The sequence below is a fragment of the Quercus lobata genome, chromosome 10 (assembly GCF_001633185.2).
Source record: "Quercus lobata isolate SW786 chromosome 10, ValleyOak3.0 Primary Assembly, whole genome shotgun sequence".
Taxonomy (NCBI): domain Eukaryota; kingdom Viridiplantae; phylum Streptophyta; class Magnoliopsida; order Fagales; family Fagaceae; genus Quercus; species Quercus lobata.
The window spans coordinates 14,635,497-14,655,219 of record NC_044913.1 but is presented as its reverse complement, the minus strand read 5'-3'; the positions used below and the strand labels follow the sequence as shown (position 1 = coordinate 14,655,219).

At 36.8% G+C, this 19,723-nt stretch overlaps 2 protein-coding genes across 5 annotated transcripts; both read left to right on the top strand.

Annotated features, from left to right (window-relative positions):
- Window positions 1-1,652: 1,652 nt before the first annotated feature.
- Window positions 1,653-10,764, top strand: LOC115965479 (protein NUCLEAR FUSION DEFECTIVE 4-like). Its single transcript, XM_031084712.1, has 2 exons — window positions 1,653-2,259; window positions 9,507-10,764. Exons 1-2 carry the CDS (start codon window positions 1,771-1,773, stop codon window positions 10,653-10,655), a joined length of 1,638 nt encoding a protein of 545 aa, XP_030940572.1. The 5' UTR covers window positions 1,653-1,770; the 3' UTR covers window positions 10,656-10,764.
- Window positions 10,765-14,407: 3,643 nt separating this feature from the next.
- LOC115963516 (protein NUCLEAR FUSION DEFECTIVE 4-like) lies at window positions 14,408-19,075 on the top strand. 4 transcript variants are annotated; one of them, XM_031082529.1, is made up of 4 exons: window positions 14,408-14,965; window positions 16,433-17,691; window positions 18,484-18,597; window positions 18,706-18,840. In XM_031082529.1, exons 1-2 carry the CDS (start codon window positions 14,516-14,518, stop codon window positions 17,627-17,629), a joined length of 1,647 nt encoding a protein of 548 aa, XP_030938389.1. In that variant the 5' UTR covers window positions 14,408-14,515; the 3' UTR covers window positions 17,630-17,691; window positions 18,484-18,597; window positions 18,706-18,840. The 4 variants fall into 4 exon arrangements, with proteins under 4 accessions (XP_030938389.1, XP_030938391.1, XP_030938390.1 ...); XM_031082531.1 differs by lacking the exons at window positions 18,484-18,597; window positions 18,706-18,840 and adding an exon at window positions 19,003-19,075; XM_031082530.1 differs by lacking the exon at window positions 18,484-18,597.
- The last annotated feature ends 648 nt before the right edge of the window (window positions 19,076-19,723 follow it).

The following is a 19,723-nucleotide window of genomic DNA, read 5'->3' as shown; positions in this document are numbered from 1 at the left end:
TGCATATATAGGAATATGGCAGGATTTTTTTTTTTTTGGGCAGTGCCATTGGACTTAAAACCCGTTGTTCATTGTATTTGGGATAGAGCTTTAACCATCTAAACCTGATATTAGAGATAAACATAACACGATGAACATGATGCACTTTAAGGTTATCTTTGATAATATATTCATTGTTCATTCATATGATGATGGCATGATATATATATATATATATATATATATATTGACGGCTTGATTATGCATAAAATGGTATAACCATTAAATTCTAGAAGACTGACTTTCGAGTCAGGTAAAATAGGTGCATAAAACCTTCCCATTTCATAACCTAGACTTTGGACTTATATTTTGAATTCTAAACTATTTAATTATCTATTTTTTTAGATTGTAATTAGTTAATTATCATGTAATTTTCTAATAATTTTTATGTTCAATCATATTCTAATGTTTTGAATAGAAATGTAAGAGTTTAAATTCACTTTAAAAAAAATTATATATCCACAAGTTTTTCTTAACGGAAGTCGTGGGAATTACACGCTACGAGAGTGCAATTGCCATCAGAAAGAGGCCAGTCGTCCTTCTGCACTCGTAGTTGGAAATTACGTTATGAAAGAAAGAGTGCAATGCAAGTATAACTAAGCAATCAGTGGTACAACTACAACACCCAAGTAACCTATAACTGTGTCTACGTTGTTCAGAAATTGACAAGCGTGAGTTCCTAAATAGTAAATATATACCATCACATTCATACTTTACCAAGCTTTATTATTAGCGCCAATTTCTTTTTTTCTTTTTTTTTGGTTTATTTTGACATAAGAATTAATCAACTCTTTTTCAATTTTACTTAACTATTTTTTTAAAATACCAACATCTAATTATCTACTGTATACTCTGTTTTATTACAATATCATTTTTTTTAATAATTATTTCTGTCTTTTCACACACAAAAATCGCTATTCAATATTTTTATTTACTTTTAAGAAACGCAAAGAAACAATAAAAAAAAATTTTGCATTAGGTACATGACTTGATGGAAGATTGTTTGTAAGTGATTTTGGTTGTCCATCCATTCCTTAATAAGAAAACTTTAGTTTCGCTTTTAGTACATTTGTTGTTTTATTCCCTTTTCAATTTCTTAAGTAAGAACACAATAGCAAATGGAGTGACTTGCAAATTTGCACAAGCATTATAGCAAAATCTCATTTTGCATTATGAATACATCAACGAACGTGGGTATGTGGGTATTTTTGAAAGTTTTTTTTAATTTTTTGAGAGAGAGGATTTCAACCTATGACATTCAATTATAACTTTTTATCATCAGATCAATACACCAACCGATTTTTAATGTAAGCAAAAATTGAATTACAAATTTTTTATTCATCCATAAAAAATTTTACTAAAGAAATGCTCTCAAATTTGCCAAAAATACTGTATCCACGTATATAGTATATACAATAGCGTGCAAAATATTCCCCCCACCAAACCAAATAATGCACGAGTCCAATTTTAGCCCCAAAAAGAAAGGGAGAAAAAGATAATAAAGAGTCAAATACCATTATATTTTTATGGTCTGTTGGGCCTACTTCCCTGTAAATAATTTCACAGGAAAATGTGGTGACTGGGTCGTACCCTCGTACACTGACTCACAGTCCCCCATAAAAGCCACTCCTTTATTTTAATTGAAGCGTAAAACAAAAGTTTGAGTAAAGGCAATGAATAAATAAAGAAAGATAGCAAAGAAAGAAAGAACTGCATGAAGAAGGAGATTCCATGGAGGAGAAGCTGAGTCTGATGAGTAATAGCAAATGGATAGCCACGGTGGCAGGCATATGGATCCAGTGTTGCGTCGGTGCATACACCTTCAGCATCTACTCCTCAGCTCTGAAATCGAGCCAAGGCTACGACCAATCAACGCTCGACACCGTGGCTGTGTTCAAGGATATTGGCAGCAACGCCGGAGTACTGGCTGGGATGCTCTACTCCGCCGTGGCAGTGGGCAATAACCGCAAAAGTAACGGTAATAACTACCAGTGGGGTGGACCATGGGTGGTCCACTTGGCGGGGGCGATCCAGAACTTTGTTGGGTATTTCATGATGTGGGCTTTTGTGGTCGGGTTGATCGGACGGCCACCGGTGGCGGTGATGTGTTTGTTCATGCTGTTGTCTTCTCATTCCATGACTTTCTTTACGACGGCCAATATGGTGTCCGGTGTGCAGAACTTCCCTCATTCTGGTGGGACCATTGTGGGGATCATGAAGGTACCCTTTGTTCTTTATTAGTATTCATTAATTATAGGACACATCACAAACCTAATTCCACCACATGTGACAAGACTACGTTTTCAAACTTTAATTATGAGCGGACTGTTTGTGATGGACGTTTTTAGTTTTTACATGTGGACCCTTCACTCACAGTGAATCACACTATTTAAAATTGGCTGTAAAACTAGATATTATTATCGATTTGATTTTCTTTGAGCAATCCATTATACATGGAGTGGATTCCATGGTAATTTTAGGAACATAAATGAGTCATTATTAGGAATTTTCAAAGAGTGGTATCATGATAATTACTCTTCTTAGTTTAATTATTGGAGTTCTAATATGTCATTATAAAATACTTAACTAATTATTTGTCATTTTCATATAGATTTGTCACTTTTTCTTTGTTACTTATAATTTGTCAAATCAAAATTGAGACAAAGCCCGGTTCTAGAATTTGTCTTTCATGTTTATAACTTGAGTCTTTCCAGCCAGTTATTTTTTATTTTAATAAATAAACAAAAACGTATTTAACGATGATGTGTTAATGAGAGTTTCTCTTTTCAGCTTGTGTGTATATATATTAAAGTAAATTAAAATAAATAAATTTTTTTTGTTGTTTTTTGTGTTTCCGCTTTTAAACATCGAGAAGATAAATATAGAGAAAAAAAATCAGGCAGTGTTATTAAATTATAATTTTCTTTAAAAAATTTTTTTTTTTTTTTTTTTTTTAATAACAAGTGGGAGAGGATTTTGGAATCCATACCTTCTTCATTGAAAAGACTAGAGAATACAATTCAAAAAAAAAAGACTAGAGAATAAATCCGAATCACAATCCTGGCTAACCCAATAGACTTCTGTTGGGGTCACGGGTCATTTTGTCTTATATGGAGCGACTTTAATGGTGGGTGGCTTCGGTTTTATTTACCAAATCATAATTTGATCCGTGAAAATCATTTTCACCAGTAAATTATAAAACTGAAAATTCTGTAAGCTTTCCTATTCATCACTCACAAGTAAGATGTCAAAACTGTGACCTTTCAGTAAAATTGTAAGTAATTTTTAGTAACTTTATAGTATTAATATTTTACTATTCAGCAAAAACTAAAACGTCACCTAAGAATTTCCCTTTGCAATAATCCAAACTAATTAGAGGAACTAGAATTTTTTTGCAAAAAGAGTCAAGGTTTTTCAGTGATATGAAATTATTAACAACCTTATGGACTTATGGTTAATAACTGATGATGCCGAAAAATCGTCAGTAAGCCACGCGGTCCTTACATGCTCCTGACAAGAACCTACACAACGCAAAAACTGAAGACCTTAAGAGGAATACCGGTGTGGTACCGGTCAAATACCCTCCGATGATCAAGTTAGAGAAATCTCTTGTTCACAACTCTAGAGTTTCAAAACTGGGGGGAAATTGTGCATCCCTTCGTTTATAAGGGTTTTGGGGTTTTTATAATAGTGTAGGGCCGAAATCCATGCCTTAATCCAGAAGTTCTTTCCTTATAGGAGAGAACCTCTTTAATCCATGTATCTTTTGGAATCCTTTCCTTATAGGGGTCTTCTTGATTAGAGGTAAACGTGTGGTGCAAGATATTTCCTTATACACGCATGCATGGAGACCAAGCAAGGCCACATCAGACTTATCAGAGATTCATATATCCCCTTCAGCTTATTCTCTTCAGTTTATCCTCTTCAACTTATTGTCTTCAGCTTACTGTACTCAAGATGCAGCTGTCAAGTATGGGGTGGAGCTGTAGACTTTACAACAAGGTTGTCTCTCATGAGTGAAGTTGACAACCTTGTTATGTCCGTCTCCTTTTGTTTCGTCATGGATTAATTACAAAATTACCCTTATCAGCTGCCCCCTACTCCATAGCCTCGTCAACTTTAGTTGACGGTTTATGGAGTTAACATCGTGGAATGGTCATTTATGTGTGATGCCTCAAGATATGTTTTCGCAAGTTTAGAGACGCACCCGTCTATTTAGTTATAGATCCGTCTGTTTGTTGTGGTCTGTAACCTTATCCTGACGGGATGAACCTGCTTACGAACTTAATCATGGACCTGTCTGCTTAGTTAGGTACGTCCACTTGTTGTGGATCCTTCCATTGTTTTGTGGACTTTATTTTATCAACCCATCTTCGTGGGATAAACCAAATTACGAACCTGTCTATGTTTAGGTCCATCTATTTGTGGTGGATCTGTCCACTGTCTTGTGGACTTTGTAATGAGGTCGTTCACTTTGTGGATTTAGTAATAATCTCATCCACTTTTGTGGGGTCGTCCACTTTGTGGACTTAGGCTCGTCTACTTCGTAGACTTGGTAATATGCCCGTCCACTTTATGATCTTAGGCTAGTTTGCTTTGTAAGCTTGGTAATGGTTTTTGTCCAACTTTTGGACTTATATTAAACTCGTCTACTTTGTAGACTTTAGTGATAGGCCCGTCCACTTCATGGTCCTAAGCTCGTCTACTTTGTAGACTTGGTAATAAATTCGTCCACTTTGTGGACTTAGCAGTAGACTCGTCCACTTTGTAGACTTAATAGTAAATTCGTCCACTTTGTGGACTTAGCAATAGACTCGTTCACTTTGTGGGCTTAGCAGTAGACTCGTCCACTTTGTGGACTTAGCAGAAGACTCGTCCACTTTGTGGATTTTGCAGTAGACTCGTCCACTTTGTGGACTTAGTAATAGACTCGTCCACTTTTGTGGACTTTGTAGTAGACTCGTCCACTTTATGGACTTAGCAATAAATTCGTCCACTTTGTGGACTTAGTGATAAATTCGTCCACTTTGTGGACTTAGCAGTAGACTCGTCCACTTTGTGGACTTTGTAATAAATTCGTCCACTTTTGGTCGTAATCATGAATTCGTCCACCTAAGGACTAACTAATTCCATCCCCATAACAAATACACCAGTTATTTCTAAATAAACTCCTCTTATTATAATGAATGCATATATAAGTAGAAAATTGTTCTAAAAAGAATAAACTTCAGTCCTTTGGGCTTAAAAAGTACTTGTAGGCAAAAGTAAACTAAGATAAATGACTAAAAGAAATAAACTGGGAATGAGGAGTAGCGTTCTTCATGTTGTCTTCTACTGGTAGTACTTCTTGAGATGCTCGGCGTTCTACGGATGGCGTAGCTTCTACCTGTCAAGTGTCTCCAAGTGGTTGATGCCTTTCCTTAGCCTTGGCGAACCATAAGGTTTTCAAGGGTGCTGATCTTGGTTGTTCGCTCTGGTCAAGAATCATCAAGAAGTATATCTTCAAGTCTTTCAACAGGCTCTGCCATTGTCCGATATTCTTCTATGCTCATGGCTTGGAAGTGGTCATCCATTTCCATCATGGCTACGTAACACTCACGTGTCACCACTTAATCTCCCCGCAACTCCCCTATTCCATAATCAGTAGGGAACTTGATCATTAAATGATAGGTTGAGGTTATAGCCTTCCACGAATTGAGAGTAGGCTGTCCTATAATGGCGTTGTAAGCGGACGAGCAGTCGACCCCGAGAAACGTTACATTCTTAGTGATCTGCTAGGGATAGTCACCCACAGTTACAACCAAAGTGACAACACCAAGGGGGAATATCCTCGTCCCTCCAAAGCCAACGAGCGGAGCGTTAGTTGGAACTAGTCGCTTCCTATCAATCCCCATCTGCTGGAATGCGAGGTAGTAAAGGATGTCAGCAGAGCTACCGTTGTCAACCAGAACCCGGTGCATGTTATAGTCTCCTGCCCGTATGCTAACGACGAGTCCATCATCATGTGGATGGTGAAGATGTCGTGCATCTTCTTCTGAGAACCCGATGAGGGGGTTGTCGATCCGCGCCATCTTGGGTATGGATCCCGTCAACTGGATGTTCTGAACCATCCTGAGGTAAGTCTTACGGGCCTTTTTTAACGACCCAAGAGTCGTGGTGCCTCCTACGATCATTCTTATATCTCCTATGGGTGGTTTGGGGTGCTCGTTCTCCCGTCGGGGAGCCTGCTCCTGTGGTGGGTCTGTTTTCTCCTTGCTGATGAACCTTTGTAGCCTTCTTTGCCTAATAAGAGCTTCTATTTGTTGCTTCAAGTCATAGCAGTCAACTGTGTCATAGCCGTGATCACGGTAAAAGCAGCAATATTTGTCCCTTCACCTCTTATTAGGATCTCCCTTCAACTTGCTGGGAAAGGTCAGGGCTCCTTCATCCTTAATTTGCATCAGCACTTGGTCGATTGGGGCAGTTAGTGGGGTGAAGCTTGTGAACTTCCCCACGGGTGGTTCGGAGCATTAGTCCTCCCAGCGTTCTCCAGTTCTAGCCATCTTCTGCCCCCCGTCCGACCGTACGTCTTCTTGTCTTTCCCTCTTCTTGGGCCTCTCCTCTCGAGCCAGAAGCGCATCTTCAGCGTTCATGTATTTAGTTGCCTTGTAAAGCACATCTAACATAGTCTTCGAGTTGTTTTTGTATAAAGAGAACAGAAACTTACCCTTTCGCAACCCGTTTGTGAAGGCTGCTACAAGTATCTTGTCGTCAGTTTCATCGATCGAGAGCACTTCCTTGTTAAAGCGAGTTATATAGGATCTCAACGTCTCGTCCTTTTGCTGCCTAATACTTATCAAGCATGCAGTAGACTTCTTATACCTATGCCCCCCCAATAAAGTGCGAAGTGAACTGAGTGCTCAGCTTCTTGAAAGTACTGAGGGAGTTAAGCGTCAGCCGGCTGAGCCAAATTCTTGCAGGATCCTTCAGCATTGTAGGGAAGATCCTACACATGATCTCGTCTGCTACTCCTTAAAGGTGCATCAAGGTCCTGAAAGTCTCTAGGTGATCAAGAGGGTCTTTGGCTCCGTCGTAGCTTTCTATTTGCGGCATACGAAACTTCTGCAATAGGGAGTAAGAGTTGACGGATGTGGTGAAAGGCGAATTGGTTTGATGAACCAAATCATCAAGGTCGCTGGACACCCGTCCTTTGAGAGCATTCATCATAAGGTCCATCCGTTCCTTCATCATTTTCATCTCCGCAACAATGTGGGGTGGAGCCGTATCAGTGACGGATGGACGGCTCATATCTTGTCGCTCAATTCTGCTTGGGGCGTTACTACCTTTCGGCCCTTCTCAGTCTCTTCGCTCGACACTGGTACCTTCTTAGTCCTCCTCCTGAGTGCCGTGTCCTGCATTCTTTTGGCGCAGCTGCTCTTCCAGATTGTTGTTTTGCTTAGTGAGGCGTTCCACGGCTACAATGAGAGTCTGCACCTGTCTCTCGAGTGCAATTGGGCGTGGTTCATCTCCCTGAACGTCGTTGGTGGTCACCATCGAGCGAGTAAGTACCATTCAACTCTTTGTCCTGGAAGCGATAGTATGGCTTACAAATCGTAAAAATTTCTCACAAACGGCGCCAACTGATGATGCCGAAAAATCGTCAGTAAGCCATGCGGTCCTTACGTGCTCCTGACAAGAACCTGCACAATGCAAAAGCTGAAGACCTTAAGAGGAGTACCGATATGGTACCAGCCAAATACCCTCCGATAGTCAAGTTAGAGAAATCTCTTATTCACAACTCTAGAGTTTCAGAGCTGGGGGGAAATTATGGGTCCCTTCGTTTGTGAGAGTTTTAGAGTTTTTATATTAGTGTAGGGCTGAAATCCATGCCTTGATCCAGGTTCTTTCCTTATAGGAGAGAACCTCTTTAATCCGTGTATCTTCCAGAATCCTTTCCTTATAGGAGTCTTCTTGATTAGAGGTAAGCGTGGGGCGCAAGATATTTTCTTATACACGCATGCGTGGAGACCAAGCAAAGCCACGTCAAACTTGTCAGAGATTCATATATCCCCTTCAGCCTATTCTCTTCAGGTTATCCTCTTCAGCTTACTATCTTTAGCTTACTGTGCTCAAGATGCAACCATCAGGTATGGGGTGGAGCTGTAAACTTTACAACAAGGTTGTCTCTCATGAGTGAAGTTGACAACCTTGTTATGTCTGTCGCCTTTTGTTTTGTCATGGGTTAATTACAAAATTACCCTTATCAATAACCTACTAATTTTCAAGTGTGAAATTTATTTGAATTAGAAATATATAGTGATTTTAAGTTTATAGACGAGTAAGTCACATTGATTCCCTTCTATTTATTACAAAGAATTTTATATAATTTCATAAGACATGTTATATTTAATTTTGAAGGAGTCTAAAATGTAAACATATGGAAAAATAATAATATTAATAATAACATATAAGAGGTAACAAAAATAATTATACACGAAAGATAAAGTCGAAGGAATATGACAAATTCAAGGGGGCCACATCATTATAGGCATGCACAGGTGGTGAAGCTTGAAAAAACCAGAAGTGGCCCCTCTGTCCAGTCCACGGTCCACCAAACATATTTTGTTTTTCACGAAACTTATGGTCCTCTCCAAGACTCCAAATGATAGTTTAATATATATCTGCACATATAATACAACAGTTAGCCAGATATGTGGAAGGTGTGTTTCTCACGAGTTCCTGTGCCAGTTATAGGGTTCCTTTGCATTGTAGTAGAAGCAAAACTTTAGCTGTAATGGGGTTTGATCAAAAAGATTTTTAACGTTTGGAACTGTTTGCAAAATTACAATAATAAAATGTTTTTGAAGTTGATACACATGTTTGGTAGCCTAATTGATAAAAACCTATTAGATATGAGAAATAATAAAGAGGGCATAACAAAAGTGATTTGTATATTCATACTTAAAACTAGTTATATTTCGATTAGTGTCAAATGTTTATCGTTATTTTATTTTATTTTATTTTATTTTGTTCTTTTTCTCTCTCAAAATGAGTGTTCATTAGGTATCATTTTGAAAAATTGGAATGGACATTAATTTGAATTTACTATTTATTTATGTTAAAAATTAAAACAGTGCACTAATATGCCTTTGGGGATAAAACTCGGAATTCCAGTTTTAACTTGAATATGGAATTACCCAATGGGTGAAAATATTGTTAAAAAGTTTTAAGCAACCCAAGCTCTTTTGATGCAATGATATCTTCTTTTTTGAAGGGAGCTACATAGAGGCTTAAACTTTCGAAGAATTGAATTTTTAACATTATATTTTAGCTTATTCTTGCAACAAATATATGCACCTATCTGGCCTTAAATTTGTTAACATTTTTTCTTGTTATTATAATTTGGCCCCTCAAGCTTAAAATTCTAGCTCTGCCCTGCTCTTGCATGAGGTAATTTGCATTGCCATTCTTACTTCTCTTCTTGCCAGGGATTTCTTGGTATTAGTGGAGCAATAGTGATCCAAGTGTATGACACATTCTGGGAGGGAAAGCCAAGCATTTTCCTTCTGATGCTTGCTCTGTTGCCTACGTTCGTCACTCTTGTTCTTATGTTTTTTGTGAGAATCCATAAATCTAACACTGCTAATGACCAGAAACACTTGAATGGTTTCACTATAGTTGCTTTGATCATTGCTGGTTATCTCATGATTCTAATCATTTTGGAAAACATCTTTAGTTTACCATTGTGGGCGCGCATTTTCAACTTTGTACTTCTTTTGCTTCTACTTGCATTACCTCTTGGAATAGCAATCAAAGCCCAAAAGGACACCAAGAAATTTCTAGAAACATTGTCCCTTGAGAATGATCCTTCAATGGAGAATCCTCTAGCATACAATGAATTGCCTGGTGGAGAGGGTCAAGTTGATGCTGATTTAGATGACAAAATTCTGTCTGATGAAGAGGGCATGAATCTTTTGCAATCAATGTGCACTATAAACTTCTGGTTATTGTTTGTTGCTATGGTATGTGGAATGGGCTCTGGGGTAGCTGTGGTAAATAACTTGAGCCAAATAGGTCAATCTCTCAATTACACTACTTTGGAGACGAAAAATTTGGTCTCTTTATGGAGCATATGGAATTTTCTGGGTCGTATTGGAGCTGGCTATTTATCAGATTATTTGCTTCACACCAGAGGTTGGGCAAGGCCATTGTTGATGGCTATTACTCTAGCAACAATGGGTGTTGGCCACCTTGTTGTTGCTTCTGGTTTACCTGGAACTCTATATGTAGGTTCAATCCTAGTAGGCATTTGTTATGGTTCACAATGGTCACTAATGCCAACTATTTCTTCAGAACTATTTGGTGTTAGGCATGTGGGTACTATTTTCAACACTATTGGCATAGCAAGTCCTGTGGGATCTTATATCTTCTCTGTAAGAGTAATTGGGTACATTTATGACGAGGAAGCGAAGGGTGAAGATGACTCATGCTATGGTACCCATTGCTTTAGGTTGTCTTTTATGATCATGGCATCCGTAGCATTTTTGGGGTCTCTTGTTGCTCTTACATTGCTCTTTCGTACAAAAAGGTTCTATCAGCTTGTTGTGCTCAAAAGAATTAAGCTTTCTTTAAGCTGAAGAGAAGTCAATGTGAAAATTTTCATTTACAGGGAAACATTAGGCGAGGTTTTTTTTTTTTTTTTTGGTGTCTTCATTAGAATACATTATAGGTTGTAATATGGTTAACACTAACAGGTTTTTTCCTTGTTTTTATTTTTATTTTTTGTTTAAACTTATTGCTAAATGCTATATATATATCTCTTTTCAACAAAACAAATGAGCAATGAAATAGAAAGAAAATAAATAATTTATTTGTATTCTTCATTAAATATCACATTAAATATTTTCTGAGTTAGGGACTATCCTCCGTAAATAATGGCATGTGTGCGGTTCGGCCGGCTCGGTTTTTTTTCTAAATTTATCACCGAATCGATAGAGATTAGTTTTCTCATAATTAGAACCGATACATACCACTTAGGGTTGGTTTCCTGACCTATAGCCGTGCGGTTTTTTGCAGTCAGTTTAATAGTTTTGGTCGGTTTGAAATATTAAAAAAACTGTTTGTTTTCTTTTTCTTTTTCTTTTTGAAAAAAAAAAAATTGGGCTTTCAAGCCCAATACACAACACGTTCAAGATTTCAATCAAAACGTTCACTTGATAAAAACTATTCACACAAACCTGTTCACACATCAAGAAAATGTCCACTTAGATTTTTCACAAATACATATTCACAATTAACACATCAACCTGTTCACACATAAAATAAAAATAAATAAATAAACTCTCCAGGTGCAATTTCTACCATCCCACCAATAAAAATAAAATAAAAAAACTTGTCCAATAAAATAAAAAACTTGTCCAATAAAATCTGTCCAAATTTCATCACAAAAAATATGTCCAAATTTCATCATAAACTTATCCAACCTATTCACACATAAAAATCTGTCTAAATTTCATCATTTCATTCACCATCTAAAAAAGTTTTGAAATTGTCTCACCCATGACCTACGAAGTGGTTACTGTGTGCCCAAGAAGATTAAGAAAAAAATGCTTACAAAAGATTTAAAATGGTTATTGTGTACCCATGAAGCAATTTACTAAAGATTAAAATAAAAATGCTAAAAGTGATTACCTGTCTGTGAAGAATGGAAGAGTGAGAGAACTCTCTCAGTCTCAGTCTCCCTAACAATCAAAATGCTATAAAAAAATGTTAGTAGACTTTTTGTTTTCACAGAGAGAGAGAGAGAGAGAGAGAGAGAGAGTGTGTGTGTGTGTGTGTGTGTGTTACCGAAGATAGGCAGTAGTTGGTGGTGAATGGTGAGCCAGCCAAGCTGCAAGAGGCGAGAGCGTGAGATAGAGCAACTAAGGTCTAAGAGAGTTGAGCGACTGTGAGAGACATAAGCTATTTATACTAGGGCGGAAATCAAAAAATGTGTGTGTGTGTGTGTGTGTGTGTGTGTGTGTGTGTGTTACCGGAGATAGGCAAGAGTTGGTGGTTAATGGTGAGTCAGCCAAGCTGCAAGAGGCGAGAGCGTGAGATAGAGCAACTAAGGTCTAAGAGAGTTGAGCGACTGTGAGAGAGATAAGCTATTTATACTAGGGCGGAAATCAAAAAACCTAGCTCAAAATGACACCATTTTGATTTTGATTTTTTTTTAATTACTAAATGAAATGAATTTTTTTTGTCAAAAAAATTAAAAGAAAAATAGTTCAAACGACGCCGTATTAAGGTTTATTACTTAATATATGTTTGTTTGTTTAGACTCCTTAAAAACATATTAGTTTAACCTAATGAATTAGCCAAGTATTTACTTAGGTTAATTATGAGATCTAGATTAAACACATGCAAACATATTACTTAGTACGCAAAAGTAAAGAAGACAATAATATAATGACTTAAGAAAACCAACTGTTTCAAGGTAAAAATCTAAGGAGGATTTAACCTAACTATCCTCAAGGTAAACAAATCCACTATGATAGAATGGAAGATTACAATAGATTTAAACCCTAAATCTAAAGCTACCTCATGTAGAACTTACTAACACAACCACATGCAACTCAGACTCCATGGACTCTTCTATCTTGAATTTATTGAATACACACTCTCACGCTTGTGATTTTAAGATCCCACTCATAGGTTTAGCAACACAAACTCTCCAATTTGTGACTCCAAGACCACCCTTGAAGGTTTAAGTCATTAGCTATGTATGATCTTGATGCAGCAACTTTAGATCTACCAGTTCTAATAGTATAAGAATGATTTCCGATAGTGACTTTGAACAGAGAAGGCACAGTACCTTTTAAATCTCATAAGAGCACCTCCAAAATTATAACAAAACGTGTCTTAGGGTTTTCTTTAAATATTATGTGAAATAGATCTGAAACCTTAATCACTTCATGAGTTTAACAAGCTGATGGTCTTTAATTAAATTCTGTAGAACCCGTCGGTCGAACCTAATATGTTTCAAATTCCTGAACCTATAGCTTCCTTTTTCTTGTATCCTGACTTGTAGCACCTTAAGCATTGTCTAATAAACCCTATAGACTCTAAGATTTATTTTTAGACAAGTTTGTGTTCATGGTTTGCCAATTGTTTTAAACTTTAGAACCTAACAATGTGTGTGTGTGTGTGTGTGTGTATAAAACCCATGTATCAGTCAGTTCGGTAAAAATATTGATTTGGAATTTGCAAATCCGATGGTAGCACCGCGCCGGTGTCAAAGAAGGATTCTCCATCCGATTGCCGAGGTCGGCTCAGTCAGTCAATGCTAGAGTCGGGTCAATTGGGTCGACGCTGGTTGGTTAGGTTGGCTCTAGTCAATTTCTGCACAATCCTAGTAAATATGATCTATATTTTATTCTCCTAACCAAATAGAATCTTTAGTTTAAAATTTTCTTTGATGCCTTTCTTTTCTTGGAAAATGTGAATTCTAACCGGTCAACCATTATCACATTCATCATTTTCTTGGTCAAGCTCCTCATTTGCCAAATGATTTCATAATTGCTATCAAAATTCCACCATTTTGCTTTGTTGCTTATGTTGTAGTTGTATTGTCTTCATGGTTACTAGTCAACCTTCATCACATTCATCAACTAGTAAGGATTATGTTGATGAGGCTTGAATTCCCTCGTTAAGGAAAAATCAAACAATCAAACGTATTTCACTATATTGGAAATGAGCAAAAGTAAATAAATAAATATTTTTTTAATTAAATATTGTACAATTTCAAAAAAAATCATAATAAATTTATTTTTTAAAAGCTAACAAGTTACAATTAAAAAAAATCAATTTTAATCGATGCAATTTATTTTCATTTTTGAGATACAAACACACATACACAAGAGAAAAAGAATGAAGTTCTAACATAAAAATACACTATAAATACTGCTGAAAAGTCATAATAACTTTTTAAAGAAGACGAAAGAAATTATACTTCAGACAACATACTCTCTCACTTTAATACTTAGTTACAAATGAAACTTGAAACTCAAGGAGCCTATATTGGTTTGAGTATAAAATAATAATTCTTGTGAACTTGATCTCAAACGTCAAGAACTTAATGAATAATTTTAAAGATACATATAATTACACACCTAATTTCACAACTTGTTGACGATAGTGATAGATTTTTTTTACACTTGCCCATATGTACATATTATTTGTCGTTAACTCACAATAGTAAGAGTCAACAAATTATAAAACCAGACGTAAGATTAATTATTCCGTATAGTAAGAGCTGACATGTACTGGAATCATTGCCCAACTGTCAAGACCATAGAATGCCAACTCAAAAGTCATTACACACTCTACAAAGTTCTTACACTTTTAACACCGAAAAATGCTAGAACTATCTTAAGCGAGACCCAAAAAAGAAAAAAAAAAAAAAAAAAAAAAAAAAAAAAAACCCAACTCATCAAACTGAAGCAAACAATAAGAAATGGATGTGCTCAAGCTCGATACCAAATGGGTCTCCAACATAGCCAGCATATGGATCCAGTGCACAAGCGGCTCTCTCTACACCTTCTCCATCTACTCCTCAGTTCTAAAATCAACCCAAGCCTACGACCAATCCACGCTCGACACCGTGTCTGTCTTCAAAGACATAGGCGTCCTCTCCGGCGTCCTCTACTCCTCCGCCACAACAGCTAATCACCGCCGCCGTACTGGGCCGTGGCTGGTCCACCTGGTAGGCGCGGTTCAATGCTTTTTGGGGTATTTCCTGATGTGGGCCTCCGTTGCTGGGCTGATTCCTCGGCCTCCCATGGCGGCCATGTGCTTGTTCATGTTGGTGGCCGCTCACGCGCAGAGCTTCTTCAACACTGCTAATGTGGTCACTGGGGTTAGGAACTTTCCTAATTATAGTGGCACTATTGTTGGTATTATGAAGGTACATCGTTAAACTTTTTGAGTTTTTTTTTTTTACGGGTTTTTATTAGTTCTTATATGAGTCTATTGTTAACATTACTTTATTATTGTCTGTAATGGCAATTTGTTATCTTGACAATTGTAAAATATTTCGTGAAAATTGTCAAGACTTTAGACTTATTGTTAAATTTTTAATGTCAAGCTTTTGCATGGTGTAAGTTTTACCCTTTTTGGTTTCTCAAAAAAAAAAAAAGGTTTTACCCTTTTTGTGATGAATGATCAATGATTATATCATTTGTACTAGGAAGCACAGACACACTTTATTTAAGGTGTCATTTCCGTGTCACGTCCGCCTTTTCATGTTATAATTTTTAAAAATTGTTCATCTCGTACCTGTACCATACATGTGTCCATGTTTCTTAGCATGTGTATGTCAGTATGTGTCATTGCGGTAGGCAATTTAGTCTGTAGAAAAAAATGTATCAAAAGCAACGTTTATATTCATTGATATAAGAATTACGCTTTTTCTTACAAGATTTGGATTTTTAGGCAATTATGGTAATGCTCCTTCCCATTTTGTTAGAAAATTCAATTTTTTTAAGAGGCATCTTAATTTATTGTCATGGGTTTCAAAAGAACTTAAATAAACATGATAGAAAAGAGATATCAACTTTTCAAATGAAGTAGATTGTAAATTGAGAGAGTTATTAATATTCTGTCTATTAACTTTTCAAAAATATCATCTTTTAGTAAATTTGGAAATGCAATAGAAGACCCATTAAACGAGAGCCAGACAGAGGAAGTAGTTTTTTTAGCTTAATTATTTGGTGTTACTTGAAAAATATTGCAATGAAAATATGTGGGGGTTTTTGCTGCCAACTGACTTACCTGTCTTCTGCATTCAGACCAACTTCCAACTCTGAAACAGCATCACTGATGATAGGGAGGGGTTTACTTTTCATCATTTATTGTTTCTACTTTCTACAAGTGCTTTTATAGTATTTTATCCAATGATTAGTTAAGAGGAATGCTTAGGGTAGTGGAAGCTTTACTAACAAAAAACTTACAAACTAACATGCTTGCTAAGTTGCCAATAAGCCGTGCAAATCATACGGGCCACCAATTTGAGATATGGAATGCAAAAATGTTCTGTACCACACTCTAGAAGCGATAATCCCACATCTTAAATGAGTGGTAAGTTTCACCATGAATTTAATGAATGAAATCCACTATTACATGAAAAGAGGAAGAAAATACTTGACAAGTTCAAGTTTCTAATCAAATGGTATTAATGTTTGTTGCTCCACATCACTCATCTCCTAACCCTTTTTGAGATCTAAGCTTGTGAAAAGCAGTTCACCTTCCTAACAGGTCTTATGTCATATCTTACGCCATTGTTACTGTTTGACTTTGAATTTACTTTCTTATTGGATTGTTAGGAGCAAGGACTTAAGTTTGGATATTGAAAATAATTCTTATCTATTGCTAGGGTTTTCTTGGTTTAAGTGGAGCAATTTTAATTCAAGTATATGAGACAATATTCACCAACAAGCCTACATCCTATCTTCTGATGCTGGCACTGTTGCCCACTATTAATACTTTGTTGCTCATGTGGTTTGTGAGAATCAACAACACTAATGAAGGAGATGAAAAGAAACACTTAGATTCTTTCTCACTGATTGCACTGGTCATTGCTGCTTATCTTATGGCCATAATAATATTAGAGCACATTTTTTTATTTCAATTTGCAATACGTGTCATTGCATTTGTGCTGCTCATGCTGCTGCTTGCCTCACCTCTTTGCATAGCAATTAGAGCCCATCAAAGAGATTCTGATAGGATTTCACAGACTCTCGTTATTGAGAGGGACCAACTAATGGATGATCCAAACCAGCTGGTTGCTGAGAAGATATATGCAAGACAGGATTCTGCTGGGTATCGCTATTTGCCCAGCAGTACTGATCAAGAGATGGATAATAATGATAGGAGGACTTTACAGGCAGAACAAAATCTCAATCTGTTGCAAGCTATGCGCACTGTAGACTTCTGGATTTTATTTCTTGCCATGGCTTGTGGTATGGGCTCAGGACTTGCTACAGTGAATAACATGAGCCAGATAGGAGGATCTCTTCGATACACCAGCTTTGAGACAGGTACTTTGGTTTCTTTGTGGAGCATTTGGAATTTTCTTGGCCGTTTTGGAGCTGGCTACGTATCAGATTATTTTTTGCACTCAAGAGGATGTGCAAGGCCATTGTTCATGGTCATCACGCTAGCAATCATGAGCATTGGTTATTTGGTGATTGCTTCTGGTTTGCCTGGTGCTCTATATGCTGGTTCAGTATTAGTGGGTGTTTGTTATGGTTCTCAGTGGTCACTAATGCCCACTATCACTTCTGAGATATTTGGCGTGGTTCATATGGGTACCATTTTCAATACAATTACCATAGCAAGTCCTGTTGGATCTTATATATTTTCTGTGAGAGTTGTTGGTTATATATATGACAAAGAAGCATCAGGAGCTGGCAAAACATGCACTGGAACTCAATGCTTCATGTTGTCTTTTCTTATCATGGCATCTGCTACTCTTTTGGGGTCTCTTGCTGCCTTGGGGTTGTACTTTCGGACAAAAAGTTTCTATAATCAGGTTATACTCAGAAGACTAATACATTCTTTGAGGGGATAAAGTGTTGAGGATTGTAAAATACTTTGAAGGAGTCAAGTGCTTCTGTTCAGTGAGTAAAAGAGGTAAATCATAAATGCCAAAGTGCTCTCTCTTTCTTTCTAGTTGCTTCTTGTAACATAACATGTTCATTGTTGTATTCTCTACAAATTGATATGTGTGTAAGAGCTTGCTTGGCCTTTCTAGGGAGAAGAGGGAGTCAACTTCGTCATTTTTATCTTCTTTTTGTTTTGGAGGCTACACACACACACACCCGTTGGGTCTTGAACTCACTATCTCACCCTCCAGGCCATTATTACCCCAAGTAACCCTTTCTCATTTCTATTATATGCCTCCAGTTTCAATCCCTGACTTCTTTGGTTTCTTCTCCTCTTTTGCTTCCATTGAAGTATTAAGTGTTCATCATGTCCCATTAAGTTGGAAGTCCCTTCGTTCCCCCTTGTGTCATAAGAATGTTTCCCCACCAGACAGTTGTTTTGGGTTATGAATCTGGTTTAGTTTACTTTGTGTTTGTCCCACAAATTTTATTGTTTTTACCCTCTCATTAGATGCTTTTTTTAGTGATTTTTTTTTTTTTTTTTTCAATAACTTTCATTGTTTATGAAGAATTAAAAAAAGAAAAAAAAAAAAAAAATCATGTGCTTGGAATATCACACAGTTTAGATCTGATTAATCACCTGAAAAGTAGTGGGCAATTGGTTTTTGAATGATGAAATTCTCGGCTGATTCATCAGTTGAAAAAAGGTTCAAGAGCCCTTTACCCAAAATATTCTGTTTGAACAATGGGTTTTGATGATACAGTGATTATGTGGTTGACTTAGTAATGGAGTAACTATTTGACACAATGATTAATGTAGGTGGCATTGGCCTACGGTCCCTGATGTTTAAGTTAGTGATCTTACCAGAGAAATCATTCTTTTTAGCATACAGATTGCTCATACTTGACTCTAGTTGTGAGGCATGAATGTATGGTTAGTTGGTTTTCCTTTGCTAGATCCTTGTGCATGATTTTCTAAAAGCAACAGATTCTTCTGGTAGTTATGTGATTGCATCATCCTCTCTGCCCATCTATTGATTAGGTTCAACCAGAGGTGACATGCTGGAGCTGGACTATATTGTTGAGAAAAATTTAAGAATATCAAGAAGACAAAATTGAAAATTGTAAATATGAAGGATTTCAAATAATTAATGATTATTATATCTCTGTTTGTGCTTATGCATATACCTACATATTTGTGCACACATACACATTATTGAGTGAGAGTTTGTTCCTGCTCAGAAACAGGTTATTTAACACATGCGACCTCCAGATGTCGTCTTGTTGAACGACTATGTATCATATTTGTGAGTTTATATTTTTGAGCATTAATTTCTAGGTTTATCGGATGCCAATGAGCTCTAGCTTAACTAGCAATTCCTCCTCTTGCAAGTGCTAGCTAGGGAGGGTGAGATCGTGAATTCAAGACCTACTGGATGCGCGTGTAACTTACCTATCAAAAAAAAATCTAGATTTATTGGTTAGGGCGAGGCTTCCTTCTTAGGAGCAGAGGACTGGACATGGGATTGACATGTGTCCATTTTAAGACATGTTTAAGTGTCGTGTCCCCTCCAATGCTCAAATCCACTGGAGGGAAGCCAAACCCTATTGGTTATCTTAATTTGTGTTGTATGTTTATGAATGAACCATAGGTGTTAAGCTAGTGCATAAACTTTAAACTCAATAAGGACACTCTTTTACATTTACAAAGAGTTGAAAAGTTTATACAGCAATTGTCAGCAAGGAGACAATTGTCATATGTTGAAGTGTCCCATGTGAAGGAGTTGGGAGATATTGTGTTGGACTGTCCTATGTGGAGGAGTTGGAAGATATTGTGTTGTATGGCCTTAAAATTTTTCATTCCTAAACTATTGAAAAGTTAAACTATTAGGGGAAAAAAAACTTTTTCCAATGTTTAAGGATGAAAAAAGAGCTTTTTAAAATTGAAGAACAAAAACAAACTTTTGATAAAGTTTAAGGGCCAAAATAGTATTTTACCCTTATTTTCATGAAAACAACATGAAGATAAACTTACACATAAATATAAACATGAATTTGCA

Excerpts from the sequence above, each read along its gene's own strand:
- LOC115963516 (XM_031082531.1), top strand. The coding sequence starts at position 14,516 with ATGGATGTGCTCAAGCTCGATACCAAATGGGTCTCCAACATAGCCAGC. Across the intron at positions 14,966-16,432 it reads CTATTGTTGGTATTATGAAG|GGTTTTCTTGGTTTAAGTGG; the intron begins GTACATCGTTAA and ends ATCTATTGCTAG.
- LOC115965479 (XM_031084712.1), top strand. The coding sequence starts at position 1,771 with ATGGAGGAGAAGCTGAGTCTGATGAGTAATAGCAAATGGATAGCCACG. Across the intron at positions 2,260-9,506 it reads CCATTGTGGGGATCATGAAG|GGATTTCTTGGTATTAGTGG; the intron begins GTACCCTTTGTT and ends TCTTCTTGCCAG.